Below are 17,089 nucleotides of genomic sequence, written 5' to 3'. Positions count from 1 at the left end.
CTCAAAAAAAAAATACAACTCCTTGCTTGCTACAGATGACACCTGAGAGAGAACGAGAACTCTGTGGGCTGACTTGGGGGTAATGAGAGAAAAACATGCAAACCCAGAGTCCTAACAGATTCTCTAGTCTCTGCATGTGACAGACATCAGCTCATCTGTGTGATGAGTGTGTGTTTGTGTGTGCCAGGACTGTAGCAATCAAGGGGTTAAGTTTAACTGCACAATTTTGCTCGCTGGCTGGCTGGCTCGCTCACAATGTTATATGGGTACATTTAGCTGGGCATTTGTTTTAAGCCTCTTTTCCACCCCTTTCCCCTGTATATTTTTCATCATTGTTTGCTGTGTCATGGCTTGGAAGTCACATATGAACATGGTTTATTGCTGCCGGCAACACTGTGATCTGCAAGAAACAAGGCACAGCCAAGTGGTGAAAGTGGCAAAAAAATTATTTTAAAAAAATGAAGGTTTAAAGTGCTCCAAGGGAAGCAACTGCTTCAGCACATGAATCCTGGACTTTCTTCATTCTTGAAGTACCTTTCTTCAAGCCCCCATCCCATCATGTAAGAAAGAAAAGGCAGCAGCTGGTTCTAAGCAAGCAATATTTCCAGAACATTGAATTTTGATAGTCTTATATTAAATGAATTTTAAGTTGTAGTTTTCTTGTCTTTCTCACTTGATTTTGTTGATAGTGGCAAAGGTTTTAAAAGGATATTGCCACAGGGGAAAACAAAGACTTATCAGAATCATTGTCAAAAAAATGTAGGTGGTGCCATGGGTTTATATCTTTTTAATGTGCTGTTAATAAAAGTGTATATAAATATGTTATTTAATGCAAGGGCACATATTGACTGTTGATGAAGATGCCAAAATCTGCCCTTTCCATTTATATAAAGTATCGGGCCTGCTTTATTGTTACATATAAGTTGAGGAAACACCAACAAAAACAAGATCTGTACAGCTTTGACATTGTGCAAACTATAAATACCATATGTTCCCAGATATATACCTGTAACGCCAGTTGAAGGACACAAAATTTCATTCTAAGTTATTTCAGTTCCCTGGGTTTTCTCCTGATTTAAAATCTTTTGATATTGGAAACTGAACATATTGAATAAAAAGATATGGAAGGGGGGTGGGGGGAGCTGACATCTGAAGAGAAAAGTGATCACCAGGAAGTTTGCACAAATGTGTATATTTTTACTTTTTCGTCGTTTTTATTATTTCTTCTCCTAGAAGATAAAGTATCATTGTTTCCATTGCCTGTTGCTTTATGCTTCTGTTTTTTTAAGTACATGACAGCATTTGCAGATATTTTAGTAAAAATCTAATTATGAAAGGCTTCTATAAATACATTTTTAATTAGGGGCTATGTCAGGCATCACTGAAAAACACTATTTTATAAAAGTTCTTTTACATTTTTTTACATATGCACAGATACAATCATACTCAATTTCTTTCTCTCTTTCACTCTCATATATAGTAGAAATGGTGGTGTTGTTTTGTATTATTGCATATTTGAATAATATGTAGTACATGGATTATTTTTGCATCTCTTGTCACCTTTATTACTAAATAGGACTTGTGTTCTGTGATGGAATAGACCTCTTTTCTTCTTTTTTTTGCATACAGTTGGAATGAAATTCCACTTAGATCACAGAGAAGCTTGTTACAAGATGATGTTTGATGTTTGATGTTGCTGGTCATCACTATGTTAAATTTTTATCCTTATTCAAAAGTCTGACTGTGAGGGAATGGATTTTTTTATGTGGGGTTGTTGGAGAAAGATTATTTTGTGTAGCACTCTGCTACTACTATGAATGTTGTTTATATAAATTCACTCTGTCAAACAAGATATGTGATGAGATTGTATTGTGTACACAGATTTGATTAATAAACCACTTATATTTATTAACAATTTTGTGTAGTTCTTTTGGATACATTTCTTTATATGTACCTCTTTGCACAACTTAAACTTATCATACATTGCACTTGTACATTGTGTTTAACATGTAGATACTTTCAGTGAGCACGGGTGAGCTGTAAAGATATACAAGTGGGCTATATGTTACACATATGTGTGAAAAGAATATGGTGGGTGATTATAGTATCACATTAATAGTTTGTATTGTCCGTACTTGCCTTAATTTATGATGGCCAAAGAATGTAAATTAATTTTCTATTTTATGGCTTTTTTAAGTTGGGGAAAAACTGATCACTTTTTGCTGTATTACAGTCTGATGTTTTTGATGATCTGAGTTTTTAAAAAATAATAATAATAATTGGGTATCCAGAAATATACTTTATATACATATATCAAGAATTTTAAAACATAGAGACTAAGCATGTGATCAGTACTTTCAAGTGCTTAGTCTGTTCAATCTAATCAGGTATTTTTTTTAATATATAAGCACTTGATGTCTCCAGCCTGCTACCTGCTATCTACCATAATAAAGATGCTGGGCATCAATGTGAAAAAAAAACTTGTTGCACACAAGTGGCTTGCTACAGGGTGTGTCACTCCTTGCCTTGTGACGCTAGCACACACACACACAGCTGGAAGACCCTGTGAACAGTCTGGCTGTGAGTCACAAGTTGTCTTGTGGACATTGTCTTCTCTTATCTACACAGATGGTTGTGACATGTTTACTGAAATGCCTCTTGGCAAATTTGCATAAGAGTCTTTTTCATATATTTTTCTTACATTCAACTATTTTATGTGTTTTTCTGTCCTGGAATTTGCTGTTGGAAGTCCTTCATTTTTCATTAGCTTGTGAGCATCAACTTTAGTATAATATGCCAAGGTTCTTCCATAAACAATTTTTGTTTCAATCCTAGAATGATGAGTAGCAATTTCCATATTCATGCAAAGGGAACGATAGAATTATGTCAGAAATGTATGTAGTTTCATGTTGACCAAAGTAGCTGTATTTTTGTGTTTTTGTGAAGTTGGATAATGATATGACTCAACCTTAAAAAGGTATTGTGAGTTAAATGCTGACTACGATATCTGGAAAAGAGTGTTTTCTCATTTCTTCCCTTTCCATTTCTTCCCTTCCCATTTCCAACTCAGAGCTGAGGAATCTAGGTGATAGTTCTGGATCTCTGTGATCAAGTGCCAGAAGGGAAAATCAGAAACAGTAGTGTTTTAATTCCTTGTCTTTTAGGATTTATTTTTGAAACTTTTTTTTGTGCGGCACACATTAAACCATAAAGTAACTTGTTGAATTAAGTATGTAAATTGCAGTATTATCAAGTAGCTAAAGAAGGTTTTTTGTGGGGTCTTTTAGGCAACTTTTAGTGTGGAGCTGTATTATAAATGTTGCAAGTGCCATGCATACTGCATGCTTTGTGCATTTTTGTTTTATTGAAACTGAAGACAGAAAAAACATTAGTAAAGGCTATTCACATGTTATGGCACTGATAGAGAAATTTCTACAATTTTCCTACTTCAACACCTTTTTTTGCAACTGAGGAGTTTGTAGTCCATAATTTATCTTAAAGCCCATTTTTCTCTGACTGCTTCCAACATACCACAGTGTACAGACAGCTCAACAAAGCTCTTAGCTAGGCTAAAATCTAGTTCAGGATGTGCAGAACCTTCCAAAGAAGGGAAGAGCTTCTAATGGCAAAGATTTAGTCTTAAATTTTAGAAGATAAGCTGTGACATAAATTGCAGATCTTTTAAATAAAATTTCCAACCTTTGGACAAATTCAAAATCTTCAGCATCTTGTGGAATGCCAAAAGAAATGTTTATTTCTTTCTCCTCATAAAGGGGAGGTAAGTATGGAAGGAGTAAAGAGTGACTTGTCTGATTTAATTAGTGTCTCCAAAATTGATTTTGATATGATTGTCCAATTGAGCTGTTCAGTAGGATTTTTAGGAGTAAAAATGTGTAGCCTGTCAATTTTGTTTTATGCTGACAAACTTGTTTTTAGGTTGAGTAAAGCTTTTAAAAACGATCAGGGACTTTGAGCCACTCTTTAACTGACTACTGGTTTGGCTGATCTAAGTATCTTTTTTAATATTAGCCTTCATGTGGAAGATTTTCAATGAAAGAAACATTAATTATCAAGTGCACATCACAGAACACTGTTTGGCATACTGTAAACACTCTATGCATTCCCATTGTGTAACCTATTTATGGATCCGCTTCAATGGTGTCAACATCCAAGAGAAAACAAATGATAATTAAGTAGAGAAAAATTCTTTAAACCTATGACATCATAAATTCTTCAATCTCTGGATCATCCTTTATTTTGACGAGACTAGCCAGTAAAGAGTAAATCCATCTGTTGGATAGAAGTGCTTTGGCTTGCACTTAATTCAGCTTTTAATTAATTTTTGTTTAATCTCCTGAGTAAAATTTTGTATGTCTTCTTCTGTCCATGCTTTATGAACTCACAGATAGCTTCTTACTGTGGGACAAATTTGTTTGAAAGCTGTTGTTATTTCAGTAGTTGTATGTCTGAAATATGTGAACTTTGGAGTACAATATTATACTCACAGTAAGCCCTTAAAAACACAAAATCAAACTTTACAATACAGCATTCATGTAGCAGACTACTAATAAGGTGTTAGATGAATTTGAAATCAATATATTTTATAGAATTGTAGGAAACAAACTGAAAAGATTTTACAGGTAAATCAGTTTCTTTCAGCCATTGATACAGAAGTGAGCATTCTTCCCACCCTTCACCCAAGATTGACTTTACTGTTATATTATTCAGTATGTCATTATCATTTTTAATACTGTGAAATAATTGAAGACAATTTCAAGAGACATGTTTTTTGGTGCCAGGAAGCATAGTACTTGTAGGTCTTTGAAAAGCCACAATTTCAGGACCTTTCATATGTTTGCCTGAAATACAAATACAGAGGAGAGAGACAAAGAAGGTTGCAAAATAAATTATGAAGACACTGAAGATGAAGCCAGATTTTAGCAGCTAATTAATCATACTGTTATTGTTATCTTGGAGGATTGTTAGGGAAAAAGTGGAAAAGGTTTGGTTTTTTTCCTCTTCTTTTTTTGCAGGAAAGGTAGCCTGATTTTTTTTTTTTAAGTTAACCTACATCGGTATTCTCCAGGCTTTCAGAAAATAAAAAACTATATGACAAAAAGTCTTGGTAGAATTTTTTTAATCAGTTAAATGTATTTAGCCAAAAAGTTTGTAACAAACATTTTTTTTCTGTTAACTAACATGCATTTGGTGGGCTACCTTATCTTTGATACTGGTGTGTTAAACTGTGTAGTCTCATGAGAACCATGTAAAAGTTTTGTTTGGTGTGAAGACAATAGTATTTTTTCCCTTGGATGGATATAAAGGAGTTATGGTTTCATTCAGCAGAGGAGTGTCATAAATCAGATCGCTCTTCAATTCACAACTGCAGACCTTAGGAGGAGGAAGTATTTGATAGCCCATGCACTAAAGTGTGTTTATTCATTGACATAATATTAGAAATTAATATATAGAGGGAGCACCAGCGAGAATGTTAGATAATATGAACTGTGTGCATTCATTAAGTGAACAGTTTTTGGAATGGAAGATCCAGGATCCAATATTTGTATCTTTTTGCCTTTCTCCCTTCTTTTATTTTCACTATCTTTGTCTTCCACTTATATTTTCTATTATTTTTGTATGCAAAGACGTACCATGCTCCTTCATTTTTCTGACTTTTCTATTTACATGCATCCCTTAAACTCTATCACATATTCATGCAGACCATTTTACACATGTATGCACCTGCTTGCACACACACTCTATCTGTCATTTTCAAAAAGACTTTAAACAGTGTTATACTTTGTGGACAAATTAGAATGTTATTGTTATTAGAGAAGTCAGTGCTATTTGTGTTTTTTTGCAATGAGCACAGTGTGGCTACAAGTTTCATCTTTTTTATGCAAGTGTTTTATCAGCTTTTGTTTTGAAATGTTGATTTATGGTTGCTTCCATCTTCAAACATATTCTTCATCCCATCACATTTGCATCAGCAACAATTGTCACTATGTGAGTTTTGCATTTATTTTGGAAAGGAGCAAGAAAAATTGTAAAAGCTAGTCACTAATAACTGATTAAGCAATATCATATTTATTTTTGATGATGTGAATGACCTATAACCTGTTTTTGTATGCATTTCACATATTGCTGTTTCTAGTCTACTTGTTCAGATTTTTTTTCATTCTGTTTATTTCTGTCTCTTCACTTCCTCTTTCTTTCTTTTATTCTCTTGCACCTGTACACATGCAATTTTTTTTTCAAACAGTAATTCTTTACTAAGAGTGTAACAGAGTAAAACTGCCTGTGAGGAGGCTTGTATTTGGGTGGAGGTGTCTGCAGCACTGAGGCTTGTACCACTGTTGGCAAAATAGCTTGCTCCTCCCAGCTGCTGAAATTGTGCAGGTGCAGATACTAGGTCCTTATCATGATCCTCAGAAACAATCACTCAACAACTATTCTATCAGCTAGAAATGCTCTATAAAATTACACCTTCATGCTTGAGTTCCAGCTTTGTAACAAGACAGTGCTTTCATCATGACACTTCTCATAAATGAAGTAATTTTCTAGTCTTTTGGAAAGGCATACAAACTATTCTTCAAAAGAATTAGCTTCATGGATAGACTTATTCATTTTCCCATTGCAAAAGCATTTTAGGTAAAAGGACTTAATTGAATCATTTGCCATTCCTGAAAGATGAAGATTTAAAAAAAAATTCTTGGAATATCTTGCTCTATTTCTCCATATTCTTATATGCGGTATTGTCCACATTAAGCATATCATAGTGCAATAAAATATTGATATCATTAAAGATCTCAGCATAAAATTTGTTGTATGTTTTGAAGAAAATGATCCAGTATTTCTTGTTTATTTGCCCTTCTATTTTTTCTGTTTCTAGCTTACCTACACTTGTCTTGTATAGATAAGTCATTTTGCATGAATTTTCTGCATGGGAAAATATAAACATTTTGAGAGTGTGTGTGTGCAACTTATATAAATTCAATATATTTCTTTTCTGACAACATTTTAAAAATATTCTCAGTGTTTTTATTATGCATTTTCATTACCTCAGTAGATTTTACTATATTAATTCACTGGAGCCAGTGTGCAAAATTAATGGCACACAGAAACAAATGTGATTTTTTTTTTCCAAAAATGTATAGCATGGAGCATTTAAACAAACTAAGGAACATAAACACGACTTTTGGAAATACAAAATAAATCAGGAAGAAATTCAAATTGTAGGGTTAATCATATTGTGAGGGCAAAAGTAATTCTGTTGGCATGGTGATGGCAGTTGATGTCCACAACCATGTTTGAAGTTCCCAAATGTATGTTGCTTTGGCTAACTACTGCCATACCGTTGTTTCGTGCTTTTGCTGTTGGTTTGGCCGTACTTAGTTTCCTTCCTTTATAACTTTATCTCCCCTTTTTTTCTGATGATCTCTATACACACACAGAGCTGTACAGCTGTCTTCAGCTGCCTGGCTACCTCCATTGACAGTACTTGCCAGCCCATCATGTAGTGCTGTTTGTTGCTTTCTTCTCACAGACATACTGGTGTTTTTTATTTGTTTTTCTTATTTTTTTCTTCTTTTTGGTGTTGGATTGTGTTTCTTTTATAATGCCTTTATAATCACAGTTTTGTTGAGTGCTGACTACTATACACTGAAGTATTGTGAACCTGTGGAATGTTTCATGAAGAAACGAGAACTACATGAGGTTGACTAAACATTATTCAATCCTTTTTGAAATTTGCTTTTTAAATGTATTAAGGGAGGAGAGAAGATCAGGAAACAGGCAGCAAAAAAAGTGAAGAATAAATGCAATCTTTTGTCCATTGCAGAATGAAACTATAGATAAGTTGTGCAGAACAACAGTAAATGTCATTGAGATGATGTGTACATCCGTACTTCAGCTAGGTGTTTGAAGCCATTTTGACATTGCCCTACTCTTCCATTGACATTGATTAAAGAAATTCTCTCATTCACCCACCCAGCCCCTGGATGCTATTTACTGTAAAACTCTTTAAATCTTTAACATGTGTTGTACAAACACTTGTAATAAGGTTATGTATCGGGCTGCATGATTTACTTAGGAGCAGCACCAGCCAGTAACAGCAGCAACTTTCAGACATGATAAAGTTCAGTTTGCAAAACTATGTTGACGGCAGACTTTGCGTGTAACATTGTGTGTGCAAAGCAGACAAGCAAAGGGATCTTATTTCAGTTTAAGTCATGAGCGAATGTATGTTTGTAATTTCATCTGGGATTTTTTTATAACAGCATCAACAGTTGGCTCACAACAGGTGGGGCAGTCATAATGGTTTTACACTATGCACTGCTTACAACAGGCCCAAAGAATGGCCAGTGGGATTTCTGAAAATGAATTCTTTATAGTTATCAGTATTTAGAGGTATTTTTTTAAAGCATGGCAGAAAATCTTATTGAATTCACTTTCTGGCTTGGGAGTCTTATACTGAAGACAATGTTGAAATTTAGGGAAAAATTAAAGAAAAGGAAATAAAGTAAGAATACGGTGCCATAGATTTTTGCTGTTGTGAGCCATCTGTATAGAAGGATTGAATGTTTTCTAAGTTTAGTAGATTTGCTTGAGCTTCAGGCAGAACTGGTATGAGGCTCAACTGTTTTTTTGAAAATCTATTTGTATTGTGTGCTGATAGCAATGAATACTCATATGCAGATTAGTGTGTATTTTCATGCATTTATGTATGGTGGTTTTTTATTATCAGATTAACAGAGCTCTATACTTTTATAATGGTGATGATTATCATTATGATTAAAGAGGAGTTGATGAGGTATGTGTATCTTGGTTTTCAACGAAAGACAGATCATGTTCATACAATAACTGGAGACGCATAAAATTTTGCTCAGTAAACCAAAGTTATTCAAATCCAGCCATCAGAAATTCAAAAGTTCAGTACCTCCTTTTTTTCAAAGCATTTTCAAGTACAGTCCCTTGTGACCCAGTCGTTTTGAGAGGGTGGGGTTAGAAATAGATTTTTAAACTTTATGCAGCAGTGTCCAGTCCTGAGGCCCATTTCCCCTCCCACTACCTGTAGCATTTTGAGATGTTTCTTTTTTTTCAAGTGAAAGAGACATATCAAGCAGGTGTATCATTTAAGTCCTAGAAAAGCATTCAAAAGTTACTAGCATCAGAGAATAATGCCCACTTCAGTGTTTTGTGTCTTGAATTGTAACAGTTCCTGCCATCCACTGCAGTCCCTATTGCTTTCTATGTGCGTCCTAACACACCGTGTCTTGTTCTCCTGCCTCATTCCCTCTGTAACGTGGAATTTTTGCACTTATTCCCTTATTAATTGCCCTACAATGAATGTCCAGTGCTCCTTGTGTCTTGGGTTTAGCCGTGGAAGCATTTGAAGCTATTTTTGCACTGTGCCTCCATAAGTTTATGTTACCCGTATCCCTCACTACTGGACCTGCCAGTCTGCCCTTTTTCTCCCTACACCGCCACTACAACCATTTTGTCACGGCATGATCTGTCTTTGGTTGGTTGTTTTTTTTTTTTAACTTTCCATAGCAAGGTCTTTTTCCTTTTTTTTAATTTTATTTTTTTTTTTTTTTTGTACTGTGGATTGTGTTTGGTCTAATACTTGTTTCTTCCTTGTTTCTCTCCCTTTTTTTTCTCTTCTTCAGCATGGAATTGCATAAAGCCTTGACCCTTGTTGACCCGACCCTGACCCCACCAGTTACATCCACACCTCTGACCTCTGTCCACCCCACTCACCATCACCATCCGCACCACCAACAGCAACACCATCACACTTCTCTGGCCATACCCCTGCAGTCGCTGGCGATGAAACCTGGTGGCACACCAATGCCCTACATAAGCTATAGCCTGGTGGATCCTACTTCGTCAGTTGCTGCTGCTGCTGCAGGCGCCATGGCTGTGGACCGCAAGGCGTTGACCACCAAGCTGCGGGTCGGGGTAACAGCCAGTGCACTGAAGGCAGCCGAGCGGCCCAAATTTGCGCCGTACTAAATTTACTGCTTACTATGTACATGTTGGTATATTACAAGGTTGTGAGGAGGAGCTATTTAGCAAAGCAGGCTGGATGAGAGGGAACTGTAAAATTTCACAGGGTGGTCAACTCGCTTCAGACAGCTCTTGCAGTAAACCTGTGAAATTATCGGAGACAGAGAGTTACACAGAAATGGTGATGGCATTCTGGCATTCTGCTTTCTTTGGTAGTGGGTAGCAAGTAGCAGTGCAAGAGAAGCATACTATATTGATGAGAGACTGAAGAGTAGCTTAGCACTCTTAGAATCTTCTACTCCAGCCTGCTTTGCCATCATACCTTTGCTAACGAATTGGTCTTAGTAAGATGTGGAAGACAGTTCCCCTCCTACTTTATCTTTAAGTCATAGAGAGGAGATTAAGAATGAGTAGATAATGGCCTTTGAAGACTAATCCATGATGCTTTATTATATCAGCTTTGGGTTTTTTTGATGATAAACAGAAAAGAGTGGATTGCACCCAGTTGAAATCAGCCCTACTATGACATTCTCTGCCTTCCCCATTTTATCATTTCCAATTTTATCGGTACCAATGTTATGTTCCTCTTAACCATAACAGTCTTTTGTTTGAATTGTTCTCAATATTTACCTCCCCACCCCCCAACATTGTCTCACCACTCCCAAACCCATTTCTTTTCCTCGTTTGATATGCCATTCATTGATGTTTAATGAGATCCATTTATTGGATGAGAAACAGTGTTCACCTTGTAAACAATACCTCGTTTCTCTTTAATCAGCACACTCCACAAAATGCCCTTCAGCCAGTCACAGCCACATCATCATACACCTGCAATGGCAGCAGTTGGCTGCTACAGTCTTATGAACTACAGTATTAACTAAAATGCACTCAGTCACCACTTTGTTTTCCTGAGAAGTTTGCTCCCATTTTCTAACCCTACAAAGTATTTTCCAGAGAGTGATAAAGTGTGAACGGTCTTACACAGAATCATCTAACACTTGAAATCTTGCCATTTTTTGATGTGGAGTGTGTTGAATGCCCTTGTAAATTAAATGTATTTCTGGTCTAGCTGAAGCTGTAGTGTGCTAGAGGGAAGACAAACTGGTCTGGCCTCTTGGTGTGCATATGTGTGTTCCTGTTCTGTCTCTTACACACACATACACACACACTCTTTTCACAGATTGTTGCTCTATCGGTATTCATTTCACATCAGCAGTTATAAAATATGGGAAATGGTGTGGTTTAGGAATGATTCATTTTTGTGTACTTTTTGCTGTTTATATGCTACCTCCAATCTGTTATTTCTGCTTTTTAACTGAAAAGTAGAAAAATGCATTTCTGAGAGAGTACTTACATCTAAATCACATATTGCATGTCATAAAAGATGATTCTTCCATTTAAAAAATATTTTTTAAAAAGAGCTGCATTCATGGGTTTTTCATTTTAAGTATTCGGATCCATAACACACATTAAATTGTATACGAAGTGTGGGGTGGGGTGGGGGGCTAAGCTAGAGGGAGGAGCATTTCTGGAACTATGAAATGAACTAGAGAAGAGTCTGGTGCCGGGACTTGAACTCTGCTATGCATTTGTCTACCTTCAGTTGAAAACAGAAATGAATGGATGCTTGCATGCCCACTTCCGTTTAGGATTATGTTTCTACAGTAGACTACAGCATTCACCTGCACTTTTTTATTTCTCTCCATTATCCTGAATTTTTTTTTTTTTTTTTTTTTGAAAATTTGAATGCTGCTTCTGATGACATTGTGCTCTTTTTATACTGTTCATTGAGACCAAATTCTTTATAACAAAAGTAGCTTAGTTGCTGATCAATCCTGTGGTATCCGTCAGCACGAGAAAAATGTTTCAGAACTGTATGGAATTGACAGTTTCATTATAATATGAAGATGGTCTGTTAAACACCTCAAAAATGAATTTCCTTTTTATAAGATTTTGTTGTTGCATGTGGCATTTTTATATGCAGAAATGCATCAAACATTCTGTCATTTATAGCAAAAGGAGGCAGATAAATATTTTAAAATTAAAAAAAGGCTCCATGTGAACAGTTAGAAAATAAAAGTAGCATTCAGTGCTTACTACGTGCATTTACTATCTGGACTAATATCAGTTTTATCGTGATTCCATTACAAAAATTGTATGCATAAAGGAGCTGTTCACAGGCTTATAGATACATGCAAAAACTTCAGTTACCAAAAGTATGCACATTCACTTTTTTTAAAAATTTATCTGGAGGGATAGTCAGGTTTCATGCAATAACATTCCAGCAGTGGAGGCTTCCTATTGTGTACAAGACAGGGTATGTGCAAACTAACCACCCACAAGGACAATGTGCATAGTAATCTTGATATTTGGACTTCACATTTATGTGTCTATGTCTGTCAAAGAAAAGTGTTTTCATAACTCATTTGCCTTTTTCATGTATGGATAATGAGATTAATGTAAAGTGGCAGGATTTTTTTTCAAAGCATAATTTAGTGCATGAACCCTATTTCAAAGGGCAGTTACACACAGCAAAAATGTGCTGTAGTCTTTTTTTTTCCAAAGATGTGAAAAGATGAGAAAACAATGGCTGTTCTGTGCTGGTGTTAGCAAATGTATTTATTTCAGGGGTAAAATAGTATTTTGGTTTGGTTTAGAAAGCAAAAACTTCGCATAATTAGTACATGCAATATTTTAAAAGGTGTTTTGCCCCATTTTTTTAAAAACTTTATTGATATTTGAATGTTACCTGTTGTTATCTAGTATTAATCTGCTGCATATCCCAGAATGTGATTATGTCTCAAAGCATGTGTTTTGTGTGTGCACTTGTTTGACAATAAGTAACCACCAGAAAGCAGTGAAAGACAGCTCAGTTTTCCACTTCCAGTTTGCTGATTTTGGACACAATATTTTGTTATTCAATCATTATCTTGTGTTCACATCATAACAAAATGTGTAGCATATGGGGATCTCAGGTAATCTGAATGGCAATCGAGGACTCATTTTCTTTTTTCATTGGCCAATTCTATCCCTAGTGCGAGCTCATTACCACACCAATAGATCCATTGCACAAAATTAACAAACAAAACAAAAGCAATTAGAAATTCAGGAGGGAAGACTGTGGTAAAATGTGATACTGTTTTGAGGGTAATTTCCCTTTTGTTAGAGAAAAAGTAAAGCAAGATATTACAAGCAGACCAGACATTTTCCCTGGCAATAGTAAGTAATAAAACATTATTTGTTCTACACTGCATGCTTGACTGAGAATGCGTGGGGAAGAAAATTATAATCAATTTCCCAAAAGTTGTTCATGGGGTTGTGATTTTAGCATTTACAGCAGACTATTTTCAGTGCATCCTTCAGTGATGCTAACATTGTGACTAATTGACTGTCCTTGCCAATATATATTTATATATTTCTTGTACCACTGTTGATGCATGGATGATTGGTTCAGTAAAGTCACTTCTTCACCACCTCATTAATATCCTACTCCATGTTTGTCTTTGCTCGCAGACTGCATCCCTTGTCATTACCATTGGCCGAAAACTTGCTGCATGTGAGCATGTTGTGCAGCAAACACTTTTTCTAAAGAGGGGGTGGGGTCTTCACAAGTGGTTATCTTCGTAGCTCTGTTTGTTTACAGCTTTTATGCTTGGGCAGGAAAAAGAAAATCACCAATGTGGCATAGTAAGCCTGGCTCTTTCAAAGAGCATTTCAAAATGTCTACAGGAATAGTTGATCACTTAAAATGGAAAACGATATGCTGATGATGGATCAAGAAAAAGAAGCCAGTAATAAAATATATATAAGTTTGCGTTAATAATGGTAAATAGAGCTCATTTGTGTTTGAATTTCCAATGACTGGACTGCTGTTGTTGTTAAAGGGAGTGATCTTCCCTTTCATCTTTCACTTTGCTGAAAATGTGATAGGTCTCCAGGTATTGTTTTAATGATGCTGATTTTTTGAGTATTTGTTTAGAATGATGCTGTGTTAACTGTGCAATAGCTCAGAGAGCAACATACCACAAAGTTTTTGGGAGAACCCGCAATTTCATCAGTGGATTTTGAAGCTTGCCTGTTCTTGCAAATTAACTTGCAATCATTTCTTTGTATTGTCGAATCAAGCATTATTTTTTAATCATCACTAAGCATTAATAAACAGTACCAAATTTCAGATCTATTGCTGAAAATATTGTTGATGTATTTTTTTTAAATTGGGACTAGTCTTTTGTTTCTTCTTTTCCTGTGGATGCAAGTATTGATGGGAAAGACTGGTTTTAATCACCGTAGTGTAAAGATAAATATTCTGTACAGGTCACAGCTGCAGTCATGGTGGAGATGGGGTAGTTCCTTGATCATTTTTTTTATTGATTGCTTGACCATGTTCAAATTACTTGCATCCAGTCATGTTGTGCTCCTGTAAGTGAGCCTAGAATGGAAAGTCTTGACCCAATGGCCCTCTTCTACCCTGTCCTGCAACCTCCCAACCCTCATTATATATTTTTAGGAGCTATGTGTGCACTAACCATAAATACTTTCCATTTGTCATTTTTTTTTTAAACTCATTCTGAAATGATCTTATTCGTTCACTTAGCATAAAGTATCAGCCAGTTCTTTGTTTCTGAAAGATTTAAACTGTATTCAGTTTGATGTTCTGACTGCGTGTTCTTAGAAAATGTCATTGACCCTTAAGGAATAATTGTTATAAGCTTGATTAGGAAAGAGTATTTTGAACTCATGCAGAACATTTCCGCAGTTACCTCTTCTGCCAGCAGCCTGCTGTTGTAGAAAGTGCTAACAAGGAAGAGTGTTTCAGACCAGGAATCAGATTTTACATGGAAGTAAATCTTTTTTGTGTTCTTTTGTTACTGATGCAGAGATCACCAGCATGTTGTTTGAAAATATACTGTCCCACTGTAGGTGTCTTTATGCTAGTACTTTCAAGGATGTCATGTTTCCTTACTTTCTCTTGTGTCATTGAGAGTATTGCACAGATCAGTGAAATTACTGGTTTGCAGAGAGGCACAATTCCATGTGCAGCTCAAAATCTTGTAATGATCATAGAAAGCAAAATCTGTTAGTCTCTGCATTTTCTTTTTGATGGGATAAACCCCAACCTAGTGTCTGTATCAATAGCTAACTCCCAGATCAACTCTTAAGTCACGTCCTTGTACATAAAGAATATTGGGTGTGCATGTTTGTGCTTTTTTTTTTTGCTCTTGTTTGGATCCAGTTTTTGTTTGCCTTTCCCCTTTGGGACAAACCTTTTCTGTGGTAGTGTGTGTAAATATATAAATATAATCCATACATAAAGTGTGTGCTCGTGTTTTCAAAACTATCAGGTGATTTGACGTTTTGATGTGATTCTCTTTGAATGGTTGTTACAGGCTACAGTGGCATGGTCTTTAATTGTAGCTTCGGTTAACATATCTGTGTTCAAATATGTTGCAAGTCTACAGGTATCCATGAATTCCACCTGTACAGAAAGAATTATCGTATGCAAATCCCAAATAAAGTCAAGGCCAAAATCTCCTGACACTGGTTGGAAGTCACTTCATGGGTTTGATATTAGTTGATAATTATTTGATAATGGTAAGAGGTGTTTGATTTGTATGTTTGAATGCATACTCTCAAAACATGCTTGAATATTCCTGTTCAGTATTTGCCATTTATCTTCCTCCAACAGTAGGCTTATGAATGCATAATGAAGGCACATCAGACTTAAATATATTTAACATAATCAGAAAAAAGGTATGCATTTAAACAAAGATGTGCAATTGTTTGTTGTTTATATCTTACCTTGTTCATAGCAGGTTTGTTGGTGTGCATATATTTATATACATGTATACTTACAACACATGTACAGGTGTTACTGTTTTGTTTCCTCCCTTGTATGAGGCAAAAGTTGGTAAAATCAGTTAAGTCATCAACATTAATATTTGAACATTTCAAAATTTTAGCGTGCATTCTAAAAGATTGTGTTGAAAAATTAGACGGTATGCTGAAAGGGGAGGATTTCTAACCAGGTCGCTGTAGTCTACCTGTGATTCTGTCAGTGTGTGATCAATCATGGGTGTCAAGTCTGTGAAAATATTTTAGCACATTTAATATTTTATAAAAAAATTGCATATTGAAGTTGCCTGTGCAGTTTGTTGTGCTTGTTTTATTAGTTTTTCAGTGCTTGTGATAATCCAGTAGCAAACCTTAGCTTCAGTAATATTCCCATTTTGAACCTGGTCAAGCAAAAGTGACTTCCTGTAAGGTGCCACGTGTTGATACATTACGAGCTATAGCATTACATTGGCATGGTGATGGTCAATGGCAGCTAGGTATTCTGGGATTGATAACCATAGTTCTGTTTCAATGCGTCAGAAAAGATTCTTTCAACAACCCCACTTGGAACCTGAAAGACCCTAGTAGTGCTGTTTTCTCTACGTCTACTGGTACTGTTTTATACCTCTATTTTCAATACAAACAAATGATTACAGAGGAACTGCAGAAATCATGCACATGGGGTTTCTGCCAAGAGTATATTTTTGTTGGAGAGTTGTTTCCGATTGTTCAAGGTCATTTTATTACTGGTTATTTCGGAGTGACTGGTTGGTGACGAGTATACTAGTCTTTTCCCTCAACTCCACCCTAGCCCACAACCTTTCAGAAAAAAATTAAAATGCTGCTAGTTCTGTGTTGGTTTCTGTTTGTTGATAGGATTGTTTGTTCATTTGTTTTCTTCTCATGTTTCATGTCCACTGGATCATATGTTTGACTGTAATGTGGATCAGTTTGAATAACATGCTGTGTTGAGGACAAGCATATTGCTGGATACAATAAAATTGGATTTGTTTTGCCAGAGCTTTAGTTGGGTTTTTTGTTTTGTTTTGTTTTGATATGTGTGCGCGCAAGTGTACTTGACATTACCATCTTGTAAGATAAAAATTAGATGAGTGAAAGATGGTATAGTGTGATAGGACTGGAGTAGATATGACCATACCCAATGGAGAGCTACTTTTCATCATGTTTGCATCCATCTCATTTGTCATCAAAGGTTAGTTGGGATATGACAAGCTTAGATTTTTGT

At 35.7% G+C, this 17,089-nt stretch overlaps 1 protein-coding gene across 4 annotated transcripts in view; it reads left to right on the top strand.

The window, feature by feature from the left end:
- The window catches only part of LOC112556610 (poly(rC)-binding protein 3-like), a 70,257-nt gene extending 53,396 nt beyond the window's left edge, over nt 1-16,861 (top strand). For 3 of the 4 annotated variants that reach the window (XM_025225765.1, XM_025225764.1, XM_025225766.1), the window contains one exon: nt 9,672-16,861. In XM_025225765.1, the coding sequence (XP_025081550.1) occupies nt 9,672-10,017 (346 nt within the window). In that variant the 3' untranslated portion in view covers nt 10,018-16,861. The other variant, XM_025225767.1, reaches the window with a different exon arrangement.
- Nucleotides 16,862-17,089: the final 228 nt, after the last annotated feature.

The sequence above is a fragment of the Pomacea canaliculata genome, linkage group LG2, assembly GCF_003073045.1.
Source record: "Pomacea canaliculata isolate SZHN2017 linkage group LG2, ASM307304v1, whole genome shotgun sequence".
Classification (NCBI taxonomy): domain Eukaryota; kingdom Metazoa; phylum Mollusca; class Gastropoda; order Architaenioglossa; family Ampullariidae; genus Pomacea; species Pomacea canaliculata.
The sequence above is the reverse complement of the archived record's forward strand: the minus strand, read 5'-3'. Positions and strand labels throughout refer to the sequence as shown.